At 37.9% G+C, this 23,302-nt stretch overlaps 1 protein-coding gene across 5 annotated transcripts in view; it reads left to right on the plus strand.

The window, feature by feature from the left end:
• The window catches only part of Rrp5 (Ribosomal RNA Processing 5), a 63,668-nt gene extending 47,534 nt beyond the window's left edge, over positions 1-16,134 (plus strand). For all 5 annotated transcript variants that reach the window (XM_069822871.1, XM_069822873.1, XM_069822874.1 and 2 more), the window contains exons 17-24: positions 583-787; positions 1,013-1,628; positions 4,606-4,806; positions 7,776-7,904; positions 12,523-12,624; positions 12,971-13,124; positions 13,455-13,620; positions 15,869-16,134. In XM_069822871.1, the coding sequence (XP_069678972.1) occupies positions 583-787; positions 1,013-1,628; positions 4,606-4,806; positions 7,776-7,904; positions 12,523-12,624; positions 12,971-13,124; positions 13,455-13,620; positions 15,869-16,046 (1,751 nt within the window). In that variant the 3' untranslated portion in view covers positions 16,047-16,134. The remainder of the gene's footprint in view (positions 1-582; positions 788-1,012; positions 1,629-4,605; positions 4,807-7,775; positions 7,905-12,522; positions 12,625-12,970; positions 13,125-13,454; positions 13,621-15,868) is intronic.
• The last annotated feature ends 7,168 nt before the right edge of the window (positions 16,135-23,302 follow it).

Raw genomic sequence — 23,302 nt, forward strand, 5'->3', positions numbered from 1 at the left:
AATACAATGTCTGCAGTAGTGGATAATCTATTTTTTTGGATAACGATAGTGGTAGTGATGATAGCAGCAGTAATGATGATGATGAAAGTTATTCAGAATCAGCTACTACATTGTAACGCAGCACAAAATTGGTGAGTCAGTGTTTTTATAATACATGTTACATTGCATTTCCAACTTTCTTTCTCCATCCACTACTAGTGCAAAACTACTCCTTCCAGAGCAGATGAGCTGTGTCACGGACAGTACAGCTGTAATGTTTTCATAACTTGGCTTATGAATGGTGAACAGTTAGATCATTTCCTGGGAGGTACACCAGTGTGGCTTGTAGAGCCTTTCTTTAATTAATGCTGAGTTCGTGGCAATGAAGTCATTAGCTATCTTGCTCTTCAATATAGGAGTTAATGCAAATAGAGAAGCACTTTCCACTCATTGGTATATGCATTGAGCTGACTTGTTTCCCGAATTTGAGAGAGAATGCTTGGTAATTCTGTGCAAGACTCCTAATTTTCTTGTATGGATGAAGCATATGAATGATAAGCCAAGTAGATTTTAATTATTTCAGTTCATTTTCTTTTTTTTAAGATGGTGAGGTAGCTGACAATTTGGATGTAGGAATTGGAGTTCGGGGTGAGGTGTTGTCTGTGCGTCAGGAAATGATTGTAGTTCTGCTGAAGGGAGCAGGAAGACAGCAACTTGCATACGTCCCGTCACGGTGCCATCCCAATGACTTCTCACCAAATCTGAGTCGTTACAAAATTGGAGAGACTAGCAAGATGATAGTACAGGCGTGAGTGTAAACTGCATATATTGAATTTAAAAGAAATTGAGGAATTTGATACAGAAGTTTGAAGTTACTAGTTTTAACCATGGATTTGCAGGCTCGAAGTTTTCCATTGTAATTATTTTTTAACATGAGACTGTGATTTTCACATTTTTTACTTTTGTACATTCTCACAATAGTAACATTTTCATCTGTCTTGAGATTTTAATAATAGTAACTTTTTTTTTTTAGTGTGGAGAGAGGAAGAATTATCTGTGTTCAGCAGAGATTTTTCTTTGAAGTTAACAAGCTAAAAGGAAGAGCAATGATTGCAGAAGAAATAAGAAAGAAGAAAGAGGCAAGACAATCTAAGATTGATAATTGTAATAGTGGAATACAGAATTCTACATCTGGCATCAAACCTGGTTCTGCTAAGAAATCGTCTTCAAAAAATAGTCACAAGACGTCATATGATGAGAAATTGATGATGACCGTTTCAGAAGACGGTGATAGTTCGGAGGGCGAAGAACATAGAAGTATAGGAGAAATAGAAGAATGTTCCGAATCAAATGAATTACGTACAGCATTTAGTGATTCTGAAACAGAAGAGACTGTAAAGGGAAGGAAAAAACGCAAGAAAAGAAGAATGAGTAAAGGAGAGGATTCTGAAGTCAAAGATGACAACAAAAAGAGAAAAACTTCATTGGGTGATGAAGTTAAAGACAGCAAGACATCAGAACCAGAACAGCTGTCACGTCTGTCGTTAAGTGCTGGTTTTGTTTGGGATCCAAAACCATCTCTTCTTCCATTGGGAGCAGCTACCCACCAGCCAGACAGTTCGTCCGAAGAGGAAGAGAATGTTGATAAGGTAAGCAGATGACAAAGTTGTTGTTGTTTTCTAATGCCAGGCGTTTGACAATAAAGTCATTTGACCTCTTGCACTCCAATATTTTTCAAAGATATTATCATGGCCAGCCACTGAAGCACAGATTTTGAGGTGTTCCGAATCCATTTCTTGGTTTGAGTTGCACAATGGGCAGTTAGGGGACTGATATATTCCAATTTTATGCAGGTGTTTAGCCAAACAGTCATGGCCTGTTGCCAATCTAAATGCAGCTACAGACGATTTTCGTGGTAAATCGAGAATCAACTGTGGATTTTGATGCAGGGAGTTCCATTTTTTCCCTTGAGATTGTGTTATCAAATTTTGTTTGTTAAAGTCTAAGTATGTAGATTTAATAAATCTTTTCACAGAGTAAAACGTAGATTTAGTAACAGGTCTGTAAGTAGCAGTGCTGCCCTTCTTTGCTAAAGCATCCGCATTCTCGTTTCCCAGGATACCACAATGGGATGGTATCCATTGGAATACAATTCTTTTATTGAGTGATGTTAATTAGAGAGCATTTTAGTTATTTCTGCTGTTTGAGATGAAGGTGTGCGTTTAGAGACTATTGATAGAATAGCTGCTTTGGAGTCTGACAATATAACTGCATTCTTAAATTTATTGATGTGGCATAGAAGATTCCTGAGACTTCCACTAATTGCAATGATTTCACCATCAAAACTTGTTGTTCCATACCCAAGAGATCTATAAAGTGAGAAGAGACAGCACGTAACACCTGCACCGGCACCTTGTTCTCTGGAGATCAAGGATCTGTCGGTGTATAAATGAAGCCAGTTTTGTGGAGGGTACCTAATATTAATTGTCTCTAAAGACAATTGTTTCAGTATTTCAGTGTTTACTTCTGATTTCAGTATTTCTTCTGTTAAATTTAGATTATATTCTATATTTAATAGAGTTAAAGGGTTTGGTTTAATTTGTAAGTTTTCTTTTAAATTCGGGATATTGATTTTCTGTTTTAATTCTTGAACAATGGATATGAAACTTTATTGAGTTTTCAATGCCAAGTGTTTCCCGGTAATGTGATAAGTTTTTTATATTGAATCAGTGCTTTTTCTTCTATTGTCATGTTGATGCTGTTAATATTAGTGAGGAATCTCATAGAATCTATTGGAGTTGTTTTGATTCCACCAGTAATGAGTCTGAGAGCTTGGTTTTGAACATATTCTATTTCGTTTATGAAAGGTGAAGTAAGTAAAATTTCTCCGCAGTATGTCAGCACTGGCTGTATAAACATTTTGTATGTAGTGTTCAAAGTATTCTCAGAGCATCCCCATTTCTTTCCTGCTAGTCTTTTTAGAAGGGAGAATCTTTTACGAGCAGATGACAAAGTAAAATAATTTGTACAATTAATAAAGGTCTTAAATGAAGAATGATCTGTGATTGGATTTATATCATTATATGTTACGTTATAGTTAGAATAACAATATTGGTATTTGGAGTTACGAGTCACCCTCCAACATTAAGAAGAGCAGTGAAGGGAAAGAGACATCTAGGCTTCTGTCACTTGCTTCTTCCATTTTCCTCCGAATCACTTGAATCAGTCAGTGCTGTTTCTTGAAGCACCATCTGGCAGCCGTACAGAAACAATGGTACGACACAACTTTGTTTTCAACTTAATTACTGTACTGTATTTACTCGAATCTACTGCACACATCAGTTTTTAAAGGCTTGAAATAAAATAGAATGTTTACTGGCGATGTAAAGTGCAGCTGCAAAGCTGGTGCGAAATTTAATATTACTTTACCCATCAACTATCTGCATTTGCCTTGCTATACTACAGGCTGTAGTCACCTCATTAGCTTTATCGATACTTGTAATTATTGTCTCACCAATCACAAGGAGCCTATTTTTTCCTCTTTCCTGTATGATTTTCAAAACCTCTACCTCAAGATGTCTTCCTTTTCATGGGCAGGTTTAACTTCTTTCTTGTCACTTTAGAAGCAAATATCATTATTTTGTGTTAGCACCATAAGCGAATGTTGCTCTCTTCACACTGAATTCTCTTGCAGTCTGTTTTCATGGTTTTCAGCATAAAATATAACCTTTCATTTGAAGCTTGCTTCATACGGCACCTCTGAAGTTTTTACTGGTATTAACAACAATGCCTACAAAAATATGGAAGCGTGCGAAATGAGGAACGATGAGCAACGGGGTAACCCAATCAGAGCTGTAGCACACACATAACCTAAGCAGAAGAATATGTAGAATCTTCTACCATCTATTCTAATGTGCATCCCGATTTTGGAGACTAAATTCAGTTGAAAAAAGTTCGCATTCTTCTTATCTCCATAGAGTCATTTCTCAACATCGAGATGTTGTGCCCTAGGTAGATGTATTCATCTACATATTCTCTACAAATATTGTCTGCCTTTAATCTGTCCTTTGTCCGCATTTGTCAACTCTTTAGTTTTCGATGTATTCATTTTTAAACCCACTTCTTTGCTGTATTGGTTCAGTTCATTCAATATGTGTTCTAACTCTGGAGTTGGTTAGTGAACAGTATTATATTGTCACGAAATGCAGATCGGACATTCCTCTTCCATTCACCTTAAGTCCAGTTTTATTTTCTTCCTCTTCCAACTTCAGGAATAATTTTTCCAATAGGAATTTGGTAAATAGTGTTGAAATATTAGGAACATTTAGGCTAAGTTGGCTAATGCAATTACCTGAGCAGGTCATGTGTGCAGTTCCTTTATATTTTTCTAGTTGAGATATAGTTTGGTGTAGATGGAGGTTTTGCATTAATTTTATAATTATGAATTAAATGTAACAAAATCTCTGTATGTTTCCATAACATTTCACATTCCTCCTCATATCTTTTCCCTCCCTCTCTATTTGGACAACTGTCACGTATCATCTTTCAAACTACAAAATATAGATGATAATTATCATACTTGCAGATATGGATATACGTTGTAGAAGTATTAATTTCTCTTTTCAGAAAGAAGGAAAAAAGAAGCGATTGAATCGAGCAGAGCGGGTAGCCAAGGCTAGTATGGAGGAACAACAACTTAGAGAGGCGGAACAGAAATTGGCTGATATGGACAGAGGTCCACAGTCTGCAGATGATTTTGATCGTCTTGTTTTGTCCTCACCTAACAACTCTGCTTACTGGATCAAGTACATGGCATTCCATCTGCAGGTAAGACTGCGTGATTGTCAGTGAGACTAGGAATTAACTTGCTTGCATTTGGTCCTTGAATATAGTCCAGTTATGCTGTTACTGTTCATGCCTCCGCATTTTCGCAGATGATTATCTACTTTTTTTTCATGCAATAGTGTATAATCAGTAAGCTGCGGATTTTTAGGCACTAAAAACAGTTGAAATAGGCAGGCAAAATAGGCATTCAAAATTCTAAAATAGGCATTTAAAAAGGCACTAACAAGTTCTAATTCTTAATGACTAACACGACCATAGCGTAGTATTATACACGAATTTCTATAGTAATGCCATTATGGCAGTGAATAACTAAATATTCCTCCAAATGTTGTAATGACAACTGATACCTGTTGTCTGTAAGAATGTTCTTAAATTGGGAGAAACTTCTCTTCACTTCACATGAAGTAATACTTCAGGGATCCAATCCCAGCTGGGGACCAAACTAGTGGGAACGCAGTAATGTCATTGTCATTTCCAATCAGCAATAACACTTGCTCCCAACCAGGATTTCTTTCCACAATTTTCAAATACTTATTTCTCATTGTTTCTCTCACACTGCTTGGTATTTCTTTAAGAATAGTTTCTACTTACTTCATAACTTGCACAGCACTGTAGAGTGGAATATTCCTCGTTTCCAGTTTTGTTATGCAAGCAGGCAGCTTTCCAAAGTTTGCTTTGATGAAAGCAAGATCAGATGTTAGCTTTGGGTTTGCCAGGATAATATTTGCTGCTGGATAAAAAAGAAACAAATTACAGATTAAAAAAATCAATAGAATAGTCATTAAATTCAAATATAATACATAATACGGATATTTAGGCAGCTTTTAGGCATTTATAAGCAAATAGGCATTTACTAGTGAAATAGGCACTATAGAATTCGCATATAATACTCACAATGCCTTAAAATGGATATGTAACCTAAAAGCTTGCGTCTTCAGGTTAGGGATTAAAATAGGCATATATAATCTTTTCGCTGTAAGAAAAATCCTCATGTAAACAATAGCACATGACTGAAATGAGGCTTCATTGGCCGCTGTTTGGCGCCATAGATCCTCAGTATGTGTTCCCGCCTACTGTTGTACATTCTGTTTCATGTTGAACATTTCCCGTTACTCGTCAAGTAGGTCTAACCTCACTACTATGCATTCGTTTGCTTAGGAAACATTTACTTTATAATTACTGTAATTAAATTATTTTTAAGTCTTATGTCTTCACAAACGACAGTTGAGGATGCAGAAGTCATACTTCAGTACCACGTGCTTACGTGAACAACTACGAGCTCAAGTGACACCAGCTTGTTACAAGAACAGACTACCTCGGTATTACTGGTGGTATTCATCTGCGTTCATAGTACATAACAAAATATAAAAGTAGCTTTTCTTTTACATAGCGTTTTACATATGAGTGAAGTTATATGTTTCATCGTATTTAACAACTAGAATTCAGTTTTTTATTTTCAAATAATACAAGATTGTGGTTTCCAAATACGAACTATATTTTCCTGCGCCATGTGAGTGTTTCGACTGGGAGCCAATCACGGGTATGACAGCAACGTGCTTATGTTTACATTAGGATTTTTCTTACAGTGAAAACAGTATACATACAAGTCGGCAGATAGGCATATAGGCATAAATCCGCAGCTTAATAATCAGTTTGTTTTAATAACCTATTACCATCCTGAATAGAGCAATTATTATTTTATACACGTATGGCATGTTAAAGCTAGCATAAGAACTTCAATTACCTTTTGTTTTTTATGACGTACTATATTATGCCATTAACTTTTTTAGATTTCTGTTGATGTTTTATATTTCAATTTTACTAGGTGACAATTTTTTTTCTTTTTAAGTTAATCTGCGTACTTAGTCTCCATTATTCTCACATGTGAAAGTACTCATTGTAGAACTTTTATTTTTCAACCTGTTAATTTAATATATTTTTGTACCTAATAAATTCCGCTTATTGTTCTGTTATAATCAACATAGAGTGAGTTTGTTTAAAGTGATAGCATAGGTTCAGTATTTATATTGTAGCTGCTTCCATTTGCTCACCGTGATGTAATGCTGTATTAGGATCCCATTTCATAGAACAAAAAGCAGCATTGCAGGTTACTTTTTGTAATTGTACTGTGCCCTGTTGCTGTTTACTTTCGCATTTTCTCTCTCTCTTGCATTAGTCTGTTGATTTGTGAAAAATATATTATTCAACTAAAATATGTATTCATGGCCACCCACACCAATCAGCTGCTTGCTACATGCTGTTGTACAAAATAACGCACAAGATACCCACCGGCGATGGGTAGCTTTCAATTGCTACATGCACTCTAAGTTTTCGTGAAAAAGACATGCACAATTGAATGTGTTTCATTCAGTCTTGCACGCATTACTTGAATGTGTAAAAGTTGGAAGAAAAGTTGAACCATATAGATGCATTTTAAGAATGAGCAGCATTTCATACAGTTGTTATGGCCAAGGTTATTGTCTGTTCTGATGTTATCTAGGTTCTGTGCTTTTATTATTGCAGTATGTGCTGGTGGATGAGAGGGTGTTGACTGAAGAAAAACTGTACTGTTAAACTCATCACAGTAAATGACAGTTGATTAAAATCCAGTCCTGCAAATCTTTAATAACATGAAAGCTACAACCAGTATCTATATTAATAGATTAACAGTTCTGCCCTTTACTGAGTTCAGGTGACATGTAAGAGTTTCTCCCTAATACAATTTTTTAAAGGAAAGTCTTCTACAAGTTACTCTGTGATTTAATCAGACGTATAACAGTAATATTAAATTTAATAAAAAAAGTTACCTCTTTCCTGTGTTGTGTTTGTTTATTGTTGCAACAAAACCAACCAATGGATCACTTGTTATTTAGTATTCTATTCTTAGGATAGTGGCAGGTACTCTGTGGCATACTTTTTAATATTCAGAGTAAATTATTTATTACTTTCAGGCAACTGAGATAGAAAAAGCTCGAGCAATTGCTCAGAGAGCTTTAACTACAATTTCATTCCGTGAGGAGCAGGAAAAGCTTAATGTCTGGTGTGCACTGCTCAATCTGGAGAATCTATATGGATCGAAGGTAAGCCTATTTTTTTTCCTTTGCCCTTACTTTTTCCCTTCTCCGGTAATTTGAAAGAGATAAAGATAGAGTTACCATTTTCATTGAAACTTTGGGTGGAACACTGTTACAACTGTGTGTATAAAGGGCATGTGTAACAAATGTGAAGCATTGTCTGTGCCACTCTGTGTGTGCAGGCATGTCGGTCATAGTCATAAGTCAGTTACTGTGTACATTACTCTTGTTAATCTATTCACAGAATAAATCTTAACTGTGTCTGCTAATGGTAGCATGACATACATTGAGTGATACTGATAACTGATTTGTTATGATCACTAAGGAGCGGATTTCTATGTAAATAAGTATTCTTTTTGCGTGTGATAAAACACAATCAACAAAGTTAAAAATTCCGAACATGAAGTTTCAAGTTTAAAACCCGAATTTTATTTCACATAAAAACACATATTTTCACAAAAAAATTATGTAAATACATATTTTCATGAAATGTATTATAAATACATAAATCTTGGAGATTTTTTTACTTAAATAATTTTTTTACAAGAACTTTTAAATATTTTAAAATAAATCAATTATGTCACTCAGAAGTATGTTATCTTTTTTAAGAATTCTTGGTTGCTTCGTGTTTCTAAGCGCTGTGTGGTGTATCCGTGATCCATTTTTGTAATAGTATTGCCTCAAGTTCTGAGAACTGCTAGGCAGCATGTCAGTGTTATTATTATTATTAACATGGACAAGGAGGAGAGATTTTGCAACAGATAATTAGGAATGTTTATTGTTGCTGAAGATGATTTCATTCCACGCTTTGTTTGTGAAACACAACAGATAAGAGCTCGTGTATGAACATTATTTAATTTAAACAAATCTCTCGCTCATGTCTATCAAGTAAGGCAATATATCTTGTTGTGATTCCCTGTTAACGGGCTTCGTCAATCGATATTCAAGTTATACTTAAAGATGGTTGTTTAAAAAACGATTTGGCTTTCCTATTAGCAAATCTAAGCTTTTTCTGTGACTCCATAAAAAAAAACTCGAAACATCCAAAAACCTGTTGTCTGAAACAGGGAGGTACGTGCCGTGAAAATTAAACTAGACTCGCTACCAGGTTCAGAAGTACAATTACTATGGGACAAATTCCAGAATGTGTTTGGGAAAAACAATGGATATAAAGAAATGTGCAAAGTTACTCAAGTATTGGAGGGTGTGCCTGTAGGTGAAATTGACGGTGTTTATGTTTGTGACATTCCTCTCTTTAAATATGCACGTCCGACATCCTGTGATGCGGAAAGATCGTTTTCATAGTATAAGTCGTTGTTCAGAGATAATCGGCATGCATTTCTGATGGAGAATTTGGAGATGACCTTTGTTGTTCACTGCAATTCTCGGCCAACTACTAGCACTCAAGCGTGGTTGGTGAGTACCTAGTAACATTTTTTTTTTTTTTCAAGCTAAGTAAGGTATAATCTTGCAGTGTAGGCTTTCACGGCCGGAGTCTATAGATGTAGATTCATTTTCCGGGCTGAGAGGCCGTGGTCTATTAGTTGGTTTTATACCAGACGTTTCGTCTGCAACTGCGGCAGACATCTTCAGTGGAGTGGTGTCCGAGGTCGCAAGACTCTTCTCGGCGCACCTGAGGCAACTGATCCTGTGTCTGGTTGTGCGGGCGTATTTATAGTGCGGCTCGCGGGCCGAGGCCTGTTGTCGCTGCTTTGTTCGCTGCTCCCGTTCTGGGTTCCGGGAGCAGCGAACAAAGCGGCGCGGACCGCAGCGACAACAGGCCTCGGCCCGCGAGCCGCACTATAAATACGCTCGCACAACCAGACACAGGATCAGTTGCCTCAGGTACGCCGAGAAGAGTCTTGCGACCTCGGATACCATCCACTGAAGATGTCTGCCGCAGTTGCAGACGAAACGTCTGGTATAAAACCAACTAATAGACCACGGCCTCTCAGCCCGGAAAATGAATCTACATCTATAAGTAAGGTATTTTTGTCATATTTAAAACAAAATATTTTTTTTATTTTTAGCAAATATTTTTGTACTTTTTAGCACATAAAAAATTATATTTACATTTTTTAGCACATAAAAATCCGCTCCCTATGATCACTGTGATGAAACTGGTAACAGACGTGACAGTGATGCAAGTAATGGTGAGGATCTAGGGTATAGAACAGGTGTATGTGTGTAGAGCTTCACACTTATCAGAGTTTGCCAAAGAGCAAGTTACAGGGACACAACACTTCGGTGTGTCCACTCATCATCATCTCCACACTACAGCCACACATGGGCCTTGGCATCCTCAACAATTCTTTTCCATGTTTGTCTTTCCTGTGCCTTCCTCCTCCAATTTCTCACTCCCAGTGCCACCAAGTCATCTGTCACGCCATCAAACCATCTGAGCTTAGGTCTTCCATTTTTCCTTATCCCTCCAGTTTCATTAAAAAGCAGCTTTTTGGCTATTTCGTCTTCGCTCATTCTCATGAGATGACCAAGCCATCTTATTCTTTCTGCTTTTATAATCGCCACTATATCCGGTTCTTCATATAACTGATATAATTCCCTCATTAATCGCTCCATATATTCTTCTTAAGATCTTTCTTTCGAAAGTTCCCAGAGAATTTACCTCTCTTTTTGTCAGGGTCCAAGTCTGCACTCCATAAATCAACTTTGGCAACGAAGCCATTAGCGTTCTTGCTCGCCAATATTTCTCTGTGGTGGATCCATCAGGTAGAACTTCACAGGATATGAGATGATCTTCAGTCATTTCTTCTTCTTTGTTGCATAGAGGGAAATTTGGATTTGTGTAAATTCCTATTTTATTCAAGTGTTTGGCCAAATAATCGTGTTCTGTAAGCAGTCTGAATTTTGCTACTGCAGATTTACGTGGGATTTCTGGAATAATTTCTGTTTTTTTTTTTTATTAAAATGCTCCATTTTTTATCTTTGGCTTTGGTACATAGTGCTTGGTTTTGCTTGATTTTATATTTATTTTTAATTAGTCTTTTGATGGATGTAAAAGGTAGACTTGTATTTGTATTCTGAATTAAATTGGATCCTTTTTTGGCAAGAAAGTCAGCAGTTTCATTTCCAGCAATTCCGCAATGTGCAGGTATCCATTGCAGTTGAATTCTTTTCTGTAGTTTTTGAAGTTGTTGGATCATTTTGTGACATTATTTAATTTGGATTGACATCATTTTATATGAATTTATTGCATATAATTCTGCTTTAGAATTGGAGAGAATGACAGCATTTTGAAATTTATCTATTCTGTACAGTAGGTGTTGGAGTGAGATATGAATAGCCATTATTTCCGCATCAAAATTTGTTGTATGATGTCCTGCTGGTTGATAAAATGAGAATAACGCACACGTAATTCCTGATCCTGAGTTGTTATCGATAGTAGACCCATCTGTGTAGATATGTAACCATTCTTCTGGTGGGTATCTAATGTTCACGGCTTCTAATGCTAGCACTTTTAGTACAGGTTTGGAAGTTTCAGATTTTGTAACTGGTTCTTCTAAATCTAGTTGAATGTTAATTGGTTCGAAGGTTAGAGGGTTTTCTCTGCTTAAAATGTTTTCTTTAGATTTAAGGAGATTCAATTCTGTTTTTATTTCCGTGACTTTGGACAGGAAACTTGTTTGTATTTTCAACTTGGTTGGTTGTAACAGTCTTTTTTCCCATTTTGTTGTTGTTAACTGTAGCATTTTTTCATGATGTGTTAGTGCCTGCTCCTCTAGAGTGAGATATATTGGAGGGTTCTGGGTTAGGGCTTGCATTGCCGTGATTGGGGTTGATTTTGCTGCACCAGTTATTAGTCGCATACTTATAGTCGATTCAGGTTGAAATTATTTGCTGTAATTAATACCTCCGCATTGTAGAGAAGTATTGGCTTGATGAATGTTTTGTACGTGATGTTCAAAGTCTGCCGATTACTACCCCACTTTGCTCCAGCTAATCTCTTTAAATTTGGAAGTCTTTTTGTTGATTTGTTTACTACTGCTTCCATATGATTTCTCCAAGATAATTTTGAATCAAAAATTGTCCCTAAATATTTCGTTTAATATGTTTGTCTCAGGTTTGTTTTCTTGAACTGTAGATTTAGTTTTGGGATTTTTTTCTTCAAGCTAAATATTTGAAACGTTGTTTTATCAGTATTTATGGCCATCAAATTGTTGTCAGTCCACTTTTCTAATAGGATCAGAGCCTTTTCCATTGAAGTTTTGGATTTGTCTATTTGTGGGGAAGATGTCCACATGACCATGTCGTCTGCAAAAAGAGCTGTCTTTATTTCTGCATTTGAAACAGCCGGTGGGAGGTCGTTGATTTAGATGTTAAACAAGGTTGTACTCAGTACTGCACTACATAAAAATTAATATTCCAAAATAGACGGGAATCAATACCTGTATGAAATAATTTTTTTTTTTTTCACTTAGATTTTTCAAAATATTACTGAACTTTACAGAATGAGGAACTTGTAATTTTTCCTACAGCAATTTTTAAGGTACTAGTCATAGCACACAGAATTGATGCACTGATTCGTTAGATGTCGACTTAACATCCATCTTCCAGTGAAGTTTAGTGTAAGAGTGATACATAATTTCTTTATTTTTATTTTCAGGAAAATCTGGACAAAGTTTTTGAAGAAGCAGTACGAATGAATGATCCCTTCAAGGTTTATACCCAGATGTTGCAGATATATGCTGACAGTGGGAAAGTTCAGGTATGTACTTATTACTTTTTAAAATTACTGTAGATGTCGCTTTTCTCGTTGTTTTATGTATTTTTAAGACTGATTTTACTGCATGTACAGTGAAAACTCCGTATTTTGAAATTACTCAATTCAAAGATTCAAAATTACGTATAATTCGAATTATTTATTATTCTCAAATTTAAAGCATAGGATTTTTGTTGTTAGAAAAAGTAATAACATGGCGGGCTTATGTGAGGGCGGCAGTGAACCTCCAGGTTCCTTAAAAGCCAGTAAGTAAGTAAGTAATAACATGAAATTTTAATGTAAAGAATGAAAGAGTGCCTGACATCTGTAATATTATATTCTCCTGTTACAGGAAGCTGAAAAGTTGGCATCATTGCTTACAAAAAAGTTCCGTGACAGCAAAGACGCTTGGCTACAAACGGGTGAAATGTTACTGAAACTGGGGAGGCTGGAGAGTGCTCGCTCTGTGATGCAGAAAGCATTGGGCTGCTTGGAGAATAAGTTGCGTAAGTACTGTTAGATTCTTCATAGCCATACCTTTGAATAAACCAGCTTCCTTATCACACTAAATCCGTGGCATGACAACCCATGAAGGGCCAAGGCCAATCAGCCAATTGCTGGCCTCACGTTCACATTTCTGAGCAGAGGTGAATAATCATCCAAGTATAGATCTTTCTCTGGAAAGTCCTGTGGCATGGACATGGATATGTTTTTTATACCTCCACTGTCACGGAACAGCTGCTACATTAATTTTGTATACAGTTCAAGAATAATTGTGAAATATCGTGGATTGATTTGCACAATTCTTAATTCTTGTTGTTTGTTTTATTTTATAGATGTTGAAATTATTTCAAAATTTGCACAACTGGAAAATCGTCTGGGTGAACCAGAGCGTGCACAGACTCTAATGGAACACATTCTCACATCTTATCCTAAACGCATTGACATTTGGAGCAGTTACGTCGATATGCTGGTTAAAAATGGACAGTTAGATGCTGCTCGGTAAGTACATACATGACATAAATTATTTCATCTTGCATTGTGTGTTCTTTATTAAGGTAACCAGGGGTAATAAGGTCCACCTAAGGAATAAAAAGTTCTTTCTTTGAAATGGAGATGTTTAGCAATTTTTAAATAATGGAATAGCATACTTTTGTAGTTATCCTATAATATTTTACTTCAAATAAATATTCAAACAGACACATAAATGCTGTGAGCAATGAAAATTAACATCATGTCACTGGGCCTTATATCCTGCTGTGACAGATAATAAGGCCCATAATAAAGAATATTAGTATTGAACACAATTTGGGCATACAAAGTCTTCAGTTTTTTCCTCAGTGAGACCTACACATTCATCGTGCACCCAACATTCACAAGGGACACACACATGTATATCTACAATAATTCTCTTCGCAGACAGAACACATCCGCGCCCAATAGATGTTTATAAATAAATCCTGAACTTGATAGCTCATCCAATGCTCTTTCTGCATTACGAATTGTCGGTCTTTTGTTTGCTTCAATTCTTGCAAAAAAGATTGTGCTTCAGAGTTTGAACTTTATAGTTCAGGGACTTCTGTGAACTTGTGGGCGTTTTCACGTATTTATTTCATGGGCCTTATTTACTGCTCCGTCACTTTGCACCAATTTTAATTTATGGAGTGCTCATGTGCTCATTAGCGAAAGTTTCACGGTAGCCCCAAACTTCTTAATGTTTACACAATAACATGCATTTAATGTTATATTAATAACACACAGTAAAACGATTAAATATCAGCTTAAATTTTGAAAAATTTTGTAATGAAAGCAGAAATAATCACACATAACTTTGTTGCCACAGTCAGCTACAAACAAGAACGAAAATCTAATTTCTTAATACCTCACTCGAATGCAAGAAGAAATAGGTCTTAAGAGCTGTTGCTCTCTTTTTCAAAAGTGTATAACTAATGGAAAAACTAGGTAGTGGACCTTATAACATGCTGGGCCTTAATACCACCAGGTACCTTATATTATGATGTGAACCAAGTGCGGGATAATTTTTTGCTAGAAGATGAAATTTGTGCTGATCAAACATTTTTTACTAGAAGGCATGAAAGATTTGAGTAGTCCATTTCTTGTTACATTCTGTCTATTGGAAGTACAGAGAAAAATATATTATCCTTGATGGAATAATGTGTCATGGCTTCAGATCTGGCCATAACAGTGTATTTTTTAAATAAAAAAACTCTAATGGCCGGTTTTTCCAAGTAATGTTAAAAAATTTAACTACTGTTAAACTCTAAACAGTCTGTTAATTAATAAAATTGTATGTTTTCAACACCAGTTTGGTTTAACAGATTGTTAACAGTTTGTTAACTTTAAATGTAGGATTTCTGGCAGTTAACTCGTTTAACAGTTAGTTAAATATGGCCGATGTCTCCACAGCTGTTCGAACAGAAGTTGCGAAATTAATATTTTGTGTCTCTCTGTAGGGAATGTTTAGCATATGACTGGTAATATAACATTTAAAAAATACTTTGGACTGTTTAAATACATCAGTGTTATTTTATTTCTTTCGTATTTCATATCCATAATAGCAGTGAGGAAATATAACCTTACTTTGTAATTATTATTCAGCACGTCACTTACAACTTTCATTTGTCAACTGTTTGTTTATGGAGCGTGGCCTACTATAACAGGTTGTCATTTTATGCAAGTTTCATGACTCACTCTATAATATGATATGATATTTATTTGTCATTGAACTTTACAATTCACAGTTATGGTGGATCTTCACATTCTGTTTTTCGATCCACCATCCCGTTAATACATACAACTCTTTTCTATTAATGTATTCTTTGCCGAGAATTTCTTGATTACACTCTATAGTTTAGAATTTAATGATTAATTTTAGCCAATCAAAAATTGTCTTACATGTGTAGAATCATTACCAACTGCTGTTGAGTAGTTCAAATAGTGCTAACAGACGTTATAGTTAAGTGTTGGTTATCTTAAACAAAATTATGTTGAACAAATGGAAAATACATTAACAAAGCGTTAAAAATAAACAGACTGTTAATTTAACATTTTTTAAGCATTACTTGGACAAACTGGCCATAAGTGTGGCTTGCTCCTCATATATCAGTGGCCAACAAACCATTAGTCACGTTCTGCTGCTAACTTTGGAGATTTTTGGAGATAGATTACAATATAGATTATACATTAATACATAATAAACTTCGCAAAATTTAAACATTTTCTTTTACAGACAAGTCTTGGAGCGAGGAATAGCACAAAAACTGCCTGCTCGTAAGATGAAGTCCCTGTTTACCAAATTCCTGCAGTTTGAAGAACACCATGGTACTCCTGAAGGTGTGCAGCGAGTGCGTCAGATGGCTGTTGACTACGTGGACTCAGCAGTTGGAACGAAGGAAGATGACGATTGAACTATATGTATGGTAGACTTTGTAGCGCCTTTTTATCCGAAATTAGCGTATCGTGTTAGAATAATAAAGTGACCAATTGGATACATTATTAGTGATTTTCACTTTTTCATACATTTCCATTCCCCATTATGTGGAGCAACTGTTGGTGGTAAGGAGGACTCATTACCCCACTCCAAAGGTGAGAAAACGGCACCAGATATCTTGCCAAGTTGAAGAAAATCCCTATTATTGTAATTGGATTTTTTTCTGTGCAATCGACATTTTGGGAATAATGAAAAAAGCGACGTAAGATAGAGAAAGTCTAGGGATAGCAGAAATGGAATGAAGTTATCAGATAAATCTTCACAGTTGTTGTGAAGTAAACAGGAATGTTGAAGAACTTCTTGAGGGTTTGGGGTTGTTCCTTCAAGAAAATGGTAAAAAATGGTAGGCTGAAGTTTCTGATAACATAGTATAAGAAGTTCAGTTTTAGTAACCAATGCTTATACACCACGAGAGCTTACATCTCTTTTCAGCATAGAGTTTGACTAATTCAAAAGCTTACTTTACTTAACAGGCTCGCAAATACCTTGTAAATGGGCATGCATTAGCATACTACATTGTTACTCTATTACAAACAATGACTGATGACGAGTGTGTGCAGGACACTGTACTGGGTTTGGACACAAAGTTTTGGATTTAAGTTGACAATTTTGTTTTTGATTAGTTTGAGTCTATTATCCTGTAATTCTGCGCCTGTCCCATTTAATAAAGACATTGTACTTGGTATTGGTGATTTATAATATTGTAAATTTTATTAGTAACAACAATGTAATTTATTTGTCACAACAATAATTCCTTTCTACAATCCACCTTAAACGCTCTCGTCAACAATTGGATCTTCACTCAACACAGTATTCGTTATAGCACTCCACCGACGACAATGACAACTTACTTGGACTATTACGCACAACAATGAACTGTTAATCTTAACTAATATTTACACAGTACTATTTACAAATCAGAACTATCAGTTCTCAGTTCACAGTTCTTCTATCTCAGTCACTCAAGTTCACAGTATCTCGAACCACAGACCTTCAGAGACAGTTCACTGTACTCGAACTCGGGTCCCTCCAACTGCGGTCCACTGCACTCGAACTCAGGTCCCTCCAACTGCGGTCCACTGCACTCGAACTCAGGCCTTCGGATGCTGACGCAGATGCAGACGCACACTCGAGTCGAACTCCGGCACACAAGTCTGGCTTGCTTGCTCTGGCTTACTCACTGACTGAATAACTGAAAACTCTAAAACTGCTGTCGTTCCTTCGCGACCGTAATTTATAACCACAGCGACGTAGCCTCGAAAATTCGCGAGTCTTCCACTTCGACGGATTTCTGGAATAGTCGGGAAGGTCGTTCCACATTCACTGCGTTAAGTAGCAGCTGCGCGCGCAGCCTTGCGTGTAGGCCCCTTTCCCCTTTTCCCCGTGAAGCCCGCGCGATATGCTCTCTCGCGGGACGCTGGTCGTGAGTTCGAATCTCACGTCGCTGTCACAATATGAAGGTTGAGATTTGAGTTGAAGATTTGTTTTAGTTTTGTTTGTGCATATTATAGTGATGGGCTGTAGTACTATCGATAGTCTTATGACAAACTATCGAAACTATCGATACTCAAATTGTTTTCAATACTATTGATAGTATCGAAAAAAGCTAAGATCATTTATAATATTATAAGGCAGTGATGTCAAAGCAAGGGCATTTTTCTGACCCTGACGTCGTGCGCGGGCATTGAGCGCTAGGTATGGAAGGAGGAATAAGCAGCCTGTTGGATTAAGAAAACAGTGGTGCACAAACTTCAAACGGAACGTGAAATTTTATGTCGTTATTTTTATATGGCTTCTTTCGGTTTGATATTGTCTATATTGTCTGTAAAACAAAAGTACTAACACCAATTTCTTAATATTGCAGTTGTGTTTTAAATGTTAATAACATAATAAAGAGTTAAGAAGGAATATTCACTTAAATTCCATAGTAGTACAACTATACTGTACTAAGTGGATGAAACACATCATTCATAAGGAAAGTGATATCCCAAAAAAAGAGATTGAGTATGACATGATAAGTTGGAATTGATATTGATGGTATCTTTAGCCTTACAAAAGTAATCAATGAACTAATCAAAACAATATTATAATACAAAGCAAAGTTACCTAAGTATTGTACATGTTTTAAGAGTAAATTAACTAATATTCCATAACAGAACTCTTATCGCATTATGCTTTTAAGGTGATATTGGTGAGCAACTTCCTATCATCAGAATGTTATATTATTTTCTCGAAACCTAATGAAGTTATAAAGCTGACATTTTTACAACACATGGGCACATCATATCTCTTGTTTATGATGTAACAGTAGTTGCTTTGTTAATTAATTTCCTTACAAACATTTTCCATGCAAATATTTTCAAAATTTTTAATACACTATCTTCATTAATACATATTTATGGTATATTAGATTTATGAAAACATTGTTTCAGTACCTGTAAGGCTACTAAATAAATAGACATATATCTGAAAATTTCACTTTTCTATAAAAAAGAAGTTGAGAAAATATTCCTTTTGAATAAAAAAAAAAGCAAACTTGTGAAAAATGAGCATTAAAATTAGAACTTCCATTTTTATAATGCACTTATACTTCTCACACAAATCTAAAAATTAACATGGATATAGTTTTAATAAGTTCTCTTCCCTTTATCCATTGGATCAGTGCTGGCCATCCCTGTACATAGCTCGACCAAGCGGCATATATTACCTCTTTCATCTGTCTCTTTCCTTTCCGCTGTAAAGCGCTCAGGCTCTCCTGAGCTCTAAAGCGCACTCTTGCACCTATGGGCATCAATTGATATGATTGTTATAAGGGTTTCAAATTGGAGTTGGGCAACACGATTTTTTTTGAGAAGTCGATTCCAACGATTCAATCACACATTACGACTCTTCATTTTGCAATTTTGAGAGGAAGTAAAGTTTTGCATTCCATGTATATAGTGAGAGACAAGGAAGGAGGGTTTCTGGTGGCATATCTGAAAATTGTCCTCTCTCTGCCCACACTCTACTTATAGCGTAGAGACTAATGTTAGTTTTAGAATACAAGAAAAAGTGACTAAGAATATATGTATAATTAAATTAAATGTCAAAAATTTAGCAGCCTGTCTATTGTAGGGCCGCGATAAGTAGCGAGCTGAGCTCCCAAGTCTGAGTATGACCCCTGACCACATATGTATAACAGACGCATTGACAGCATTCTACAATAGTACTACCATACAAAAAACATTTGCTCTACAAATGATAACAAGACAACTCTCTATGGCTATAATGGCAAACTTTTATTTATGCTCATAAGCTCATTACTGAAACTGGTGTGTACTGCACAAATTCCTTATGACGTTATTAAACATTAAGCAATAAATAAGTAATATATATATATATATATATATATATATATATATATATATACATACAGTAGCGTGCAAATTAATCCAAACAACGTCATTACTTATGCAAAAACACTCAAACGGGATAAAAAAAGGATCTAAGACATACCTCAGTAATCTATGTGGCCTCCCTTGTTCAAATAACAGCTCTGAGACGATTTGGCATGGATTCCACTAATTTCCCACAAATATTCTTCATTTCTTCATCGCAAAACCATATACCAATGAGGGCAGAAATCATCTTCTCCTTTGTAGAACAATCCATTTTTTGCATTCTTCTCTTGCAAATTGACCACAAGTTCTCAATGGGGTTGATGTCGGGTGAGTTGCCTGGCCAGGGGAGTACCTGAATATTCTTCTTGTTGAAGAATTCTGTAGTTTTTCGAGATGTATGGCATGGTGCCAGGTCTTCTTGGAACACACCTCTGCCATCAGGAAATGATTTTTGCAGCTGGGGTACGATTCTGGTTTCCAATAAGTGAATATATTTGTCAGAATTCATCATTCCCTGATAGGTATTAATGCTCCAGGCCCTTCATGTGTAAAACAACCCCAAAACATTACTTTAGGAGGGTATTTGGGTGCTTGTTGGAGATGAGCTGCTGTTACTTTTTCGGATCCTTTCCGTACGTAAGAAACACGGCCGTGGACCTCGAAATGAGACTCATCGGAAAAAAGTACATTCTTCCAGTCATTCGCTGTCCAGTGTTGATGTAATTTTGCCCACATTAAGCATTTTTTGCACATAACAGGGCTTAGCAGTTGCTTCTTAATAGGCTTACGAGCCCTTCGTCCAGCTTCCAAAAGCCTACGCCACACTGTTGTGACGTGAATATTCGCCCCCGTGGTAGCCATTAACTCGCGGGTTAAGATGACAGCAGTTAGTCTAGGATTTAATTTACTTTTCCTGACAATTAAATGATCGTCTGCAGGTGAAGTCTTCCTTTTCCGGCCACAGTTTCCTTTTTTCTGGGGTGTGATGGATCCAGACTCCCTGTATCGTTTTATGATCGAATTAACAGTAGCCAAACCGATGTGACATTCTGCAGCAATTTGCCTCTGTGTCATAGAAGAATGCTCTGCTAATGTTATAATTTTAGACCGTTTTCGTGGAGTTGTATCCATTTGTGAAGACGACAGAATGTACACAGGATTGCAGTATTAAGTCTTCAACACAACTGAAATGCTTATAAGTACAAAACGACAGGCAAAATGTCACATATTATAAAAAAAAATAATAACGACAGACCTTCAACAATGGAATTACACGTACTACAGATATCAATTAAAGCGGTATGAGCAGCTGTGAGGCCAACAATGACAGAAAATGTAAAAATATGTCGTGTTCGGATTAATTTGCACGCTACTGTATTGTGACAGCGACGTGAGAATCGAACTCACGACCAGCGTCCCGCAAGAAAGCAGATCGCACAGGCTCCACGGAACATTGAGTGACGTCGCGCGGTGGAGAGAAGAGAGAGGGTTCAGTCAGTGAGTAAGCCAGAGCAAGCAAGCCAGAGTTCGACTCGAGTGTGCGTCCGCATCTGCGTCAGCATCCGAAGGCCTGAGTTCGAGTGCAGTGGACCGCAGTTGGAGGGACCTGAGTTCGAGTGCAGTGGACCGCAGTTGGAGGGACCCGAGTTCGAGTGCAGTGAACTGTCTCTGAAGGTCTGTGGTTCGAGATACTGTGAACTCGAGTGACTGAGATAGAAGAACTGTGAACTGAGAACTGGTAGTTCTGATTTGTAAATAGTGCTTTGTAAATATTAGTTTAGATTAACAGTTCATTGTTGTGCGTAATAGTCCAAGTAAATTGTCATTGTCGTCGGTGGAGTGCTATAACGAATACTGTGTTGAGTGAAGATCCAATTGTTGACGAGAGCGTTTAAGGTGAATTGTAGAAAGGAATTATTGTTGTGACGAATAAATTACATTGTTGTTACTAATAAAATTTACACTGGTGTCAGAAGTGGGATATTATCGACAATGGAGAACCTACAGCAGATCCTGCAAGCCATCGCGGAAATGAAAGCAGAAATGAAAAAGGACATAAGCGACGTAAAAGCAGAGTTGAAGAACGACATAAGTGAAGCGAAAACGGAGATGAAAAGTGACATAAGTGAAGTGGAAACGGAGATGAAAAGTGACATAAGTGAAGTGAAAGGCGACATAAGCGGAGTGAAAGGCGACATAAGCGGAGTGAAAGATGACGTCACTACGCAAATTGAAAGCGTTTCGGCCCACGTAGATGGAATTGTCGCCATCGTAAAAGACGAACTTAAGGCCGATTTGGATAACCTAAACCAGAATTTTACAACTATAAACGAGACAGTAGCCGAGTTGAGACAGGAGGTAGACCATTTCGACGGAAAAATCCGCGATCTCGAGCGTCGTCAAGAGCAGACGAGTGAGGTGATGGACCGACAAGCTGAAGAAAACAAGCACATTCTCGCGTTGGTGGATCGCCAGGCTAGAGAACAAAAACAGATAGTTGCCGAGGAGGTTCGACGTGCCATGCAAGAAGCGGCCACAGAGTTGAGGACTCCATATAGTGGCCCTGCGGAATCATCGCCTTCAGCCAGACATCACAACGTCAAGACGCCGAAGTTCGACGGTACGACGTCTTGGGCGATATTCCGTCGCCAGTTCGAGGCCATCGCAGAGCACAATGGGTGGACGCCGGCAGAGAAAACTACTCAGCTGCTGGCCGCGCTTCAAGGACAGGCGTCGGAGATTCTTCACAGCGTTCCAGAGGATGGGACAGCCGCTGAGATAATGGCGGCCCTGGAGGGACGTTATGGTGACCATCAACTTGCTGCAGCATTTAGGACCCAACTAAAAACGAGGGTCCAACAGTCAGGCGAGTCCCTGCAAGAATTCGCGATGGCGGTGGAACAACTGGCCCATAAGGCGCTCAGGGGCCTACCTAATGACTTCATCGCTGGAGAGGCGGCCTACACCTTCGGCAGCGGAGTTCGAGACCCGGAAATAAAGCAACAGCTACTCTTGGCAGAGCATCGCACCATCAATGCAGCTCTGGCGGCGGCCCTCAGGATGGAGGCAGCCAAGTTGACGGCGAACGTCTCGGCATCGCACCGGATTAGGAGCGTCGCGGCGGCCGACGTCGAGGAACGTCAACCGAAATCACCCGAGCGACGAAGACGAGGAGTGCCCACCTGCTGGTCCTGCGGCGAGCCTGGACACCTGAGGAGGGACTGTGACCGATCTGGTCACAAACAGGAAAACTAAAAGGGGCCGATGCGACGAGGGGCACGTCGGCGCCGTCATCACCATCCCCTCGGCTGATCTTGAAAACGGTTAACAGAAGATGCGACGATGGGCTGATTGCTGACGGATGGATAAGAGGCCGCCCATGCAGAGTACTGGTAGACACCGGGGCGTCGCTCACTATCGCCAGACCGGAAGTCGTGCGTGGACTACCTGGGAGGACACCGCTGCGCCGGTATGAACTACGTACTGCCTCAGGCGAGAACCTGCCCATCCAAAAAGAGGTTTTCCTGGATCTGACATTGGGAAAGAGGAGACTGGAGATGTGGGTGTTCGTCGCCAACATCACTGAAGACGTCATCCTGGGACTCGACGCCATGCGGATCTTCGATGCAACGGTGGATGTCAGGCGCCGTATCCTGCGGTTTGGTCAGGATGAAGTGTTCCTGAGGGACGTCGAAGACCAACCCATTGCAAGCAGACTCACCTTGGAGAATCATGTGACAATCCCGGCAGGCTGCGAGATGGTGGTGACGGCAAGACTGGACGGACAGCCGAA

Source organism: Periplaneta americana, chromosome 4 (genome assembly GCF_040183065.1).
Source record: "Periplaneta americana isolate PAMFEO1 chromosome 4, P.americana_PAMFEO1_priV1, whole genome shotgun sequence".
NCBI classification, from domain to species: domain Eukaryota; kingdom Metazoa; phylum Arthropoda; class Insecta; order Blattodea; family Blattidae; genus Periplaneta; species Periplaneta americana.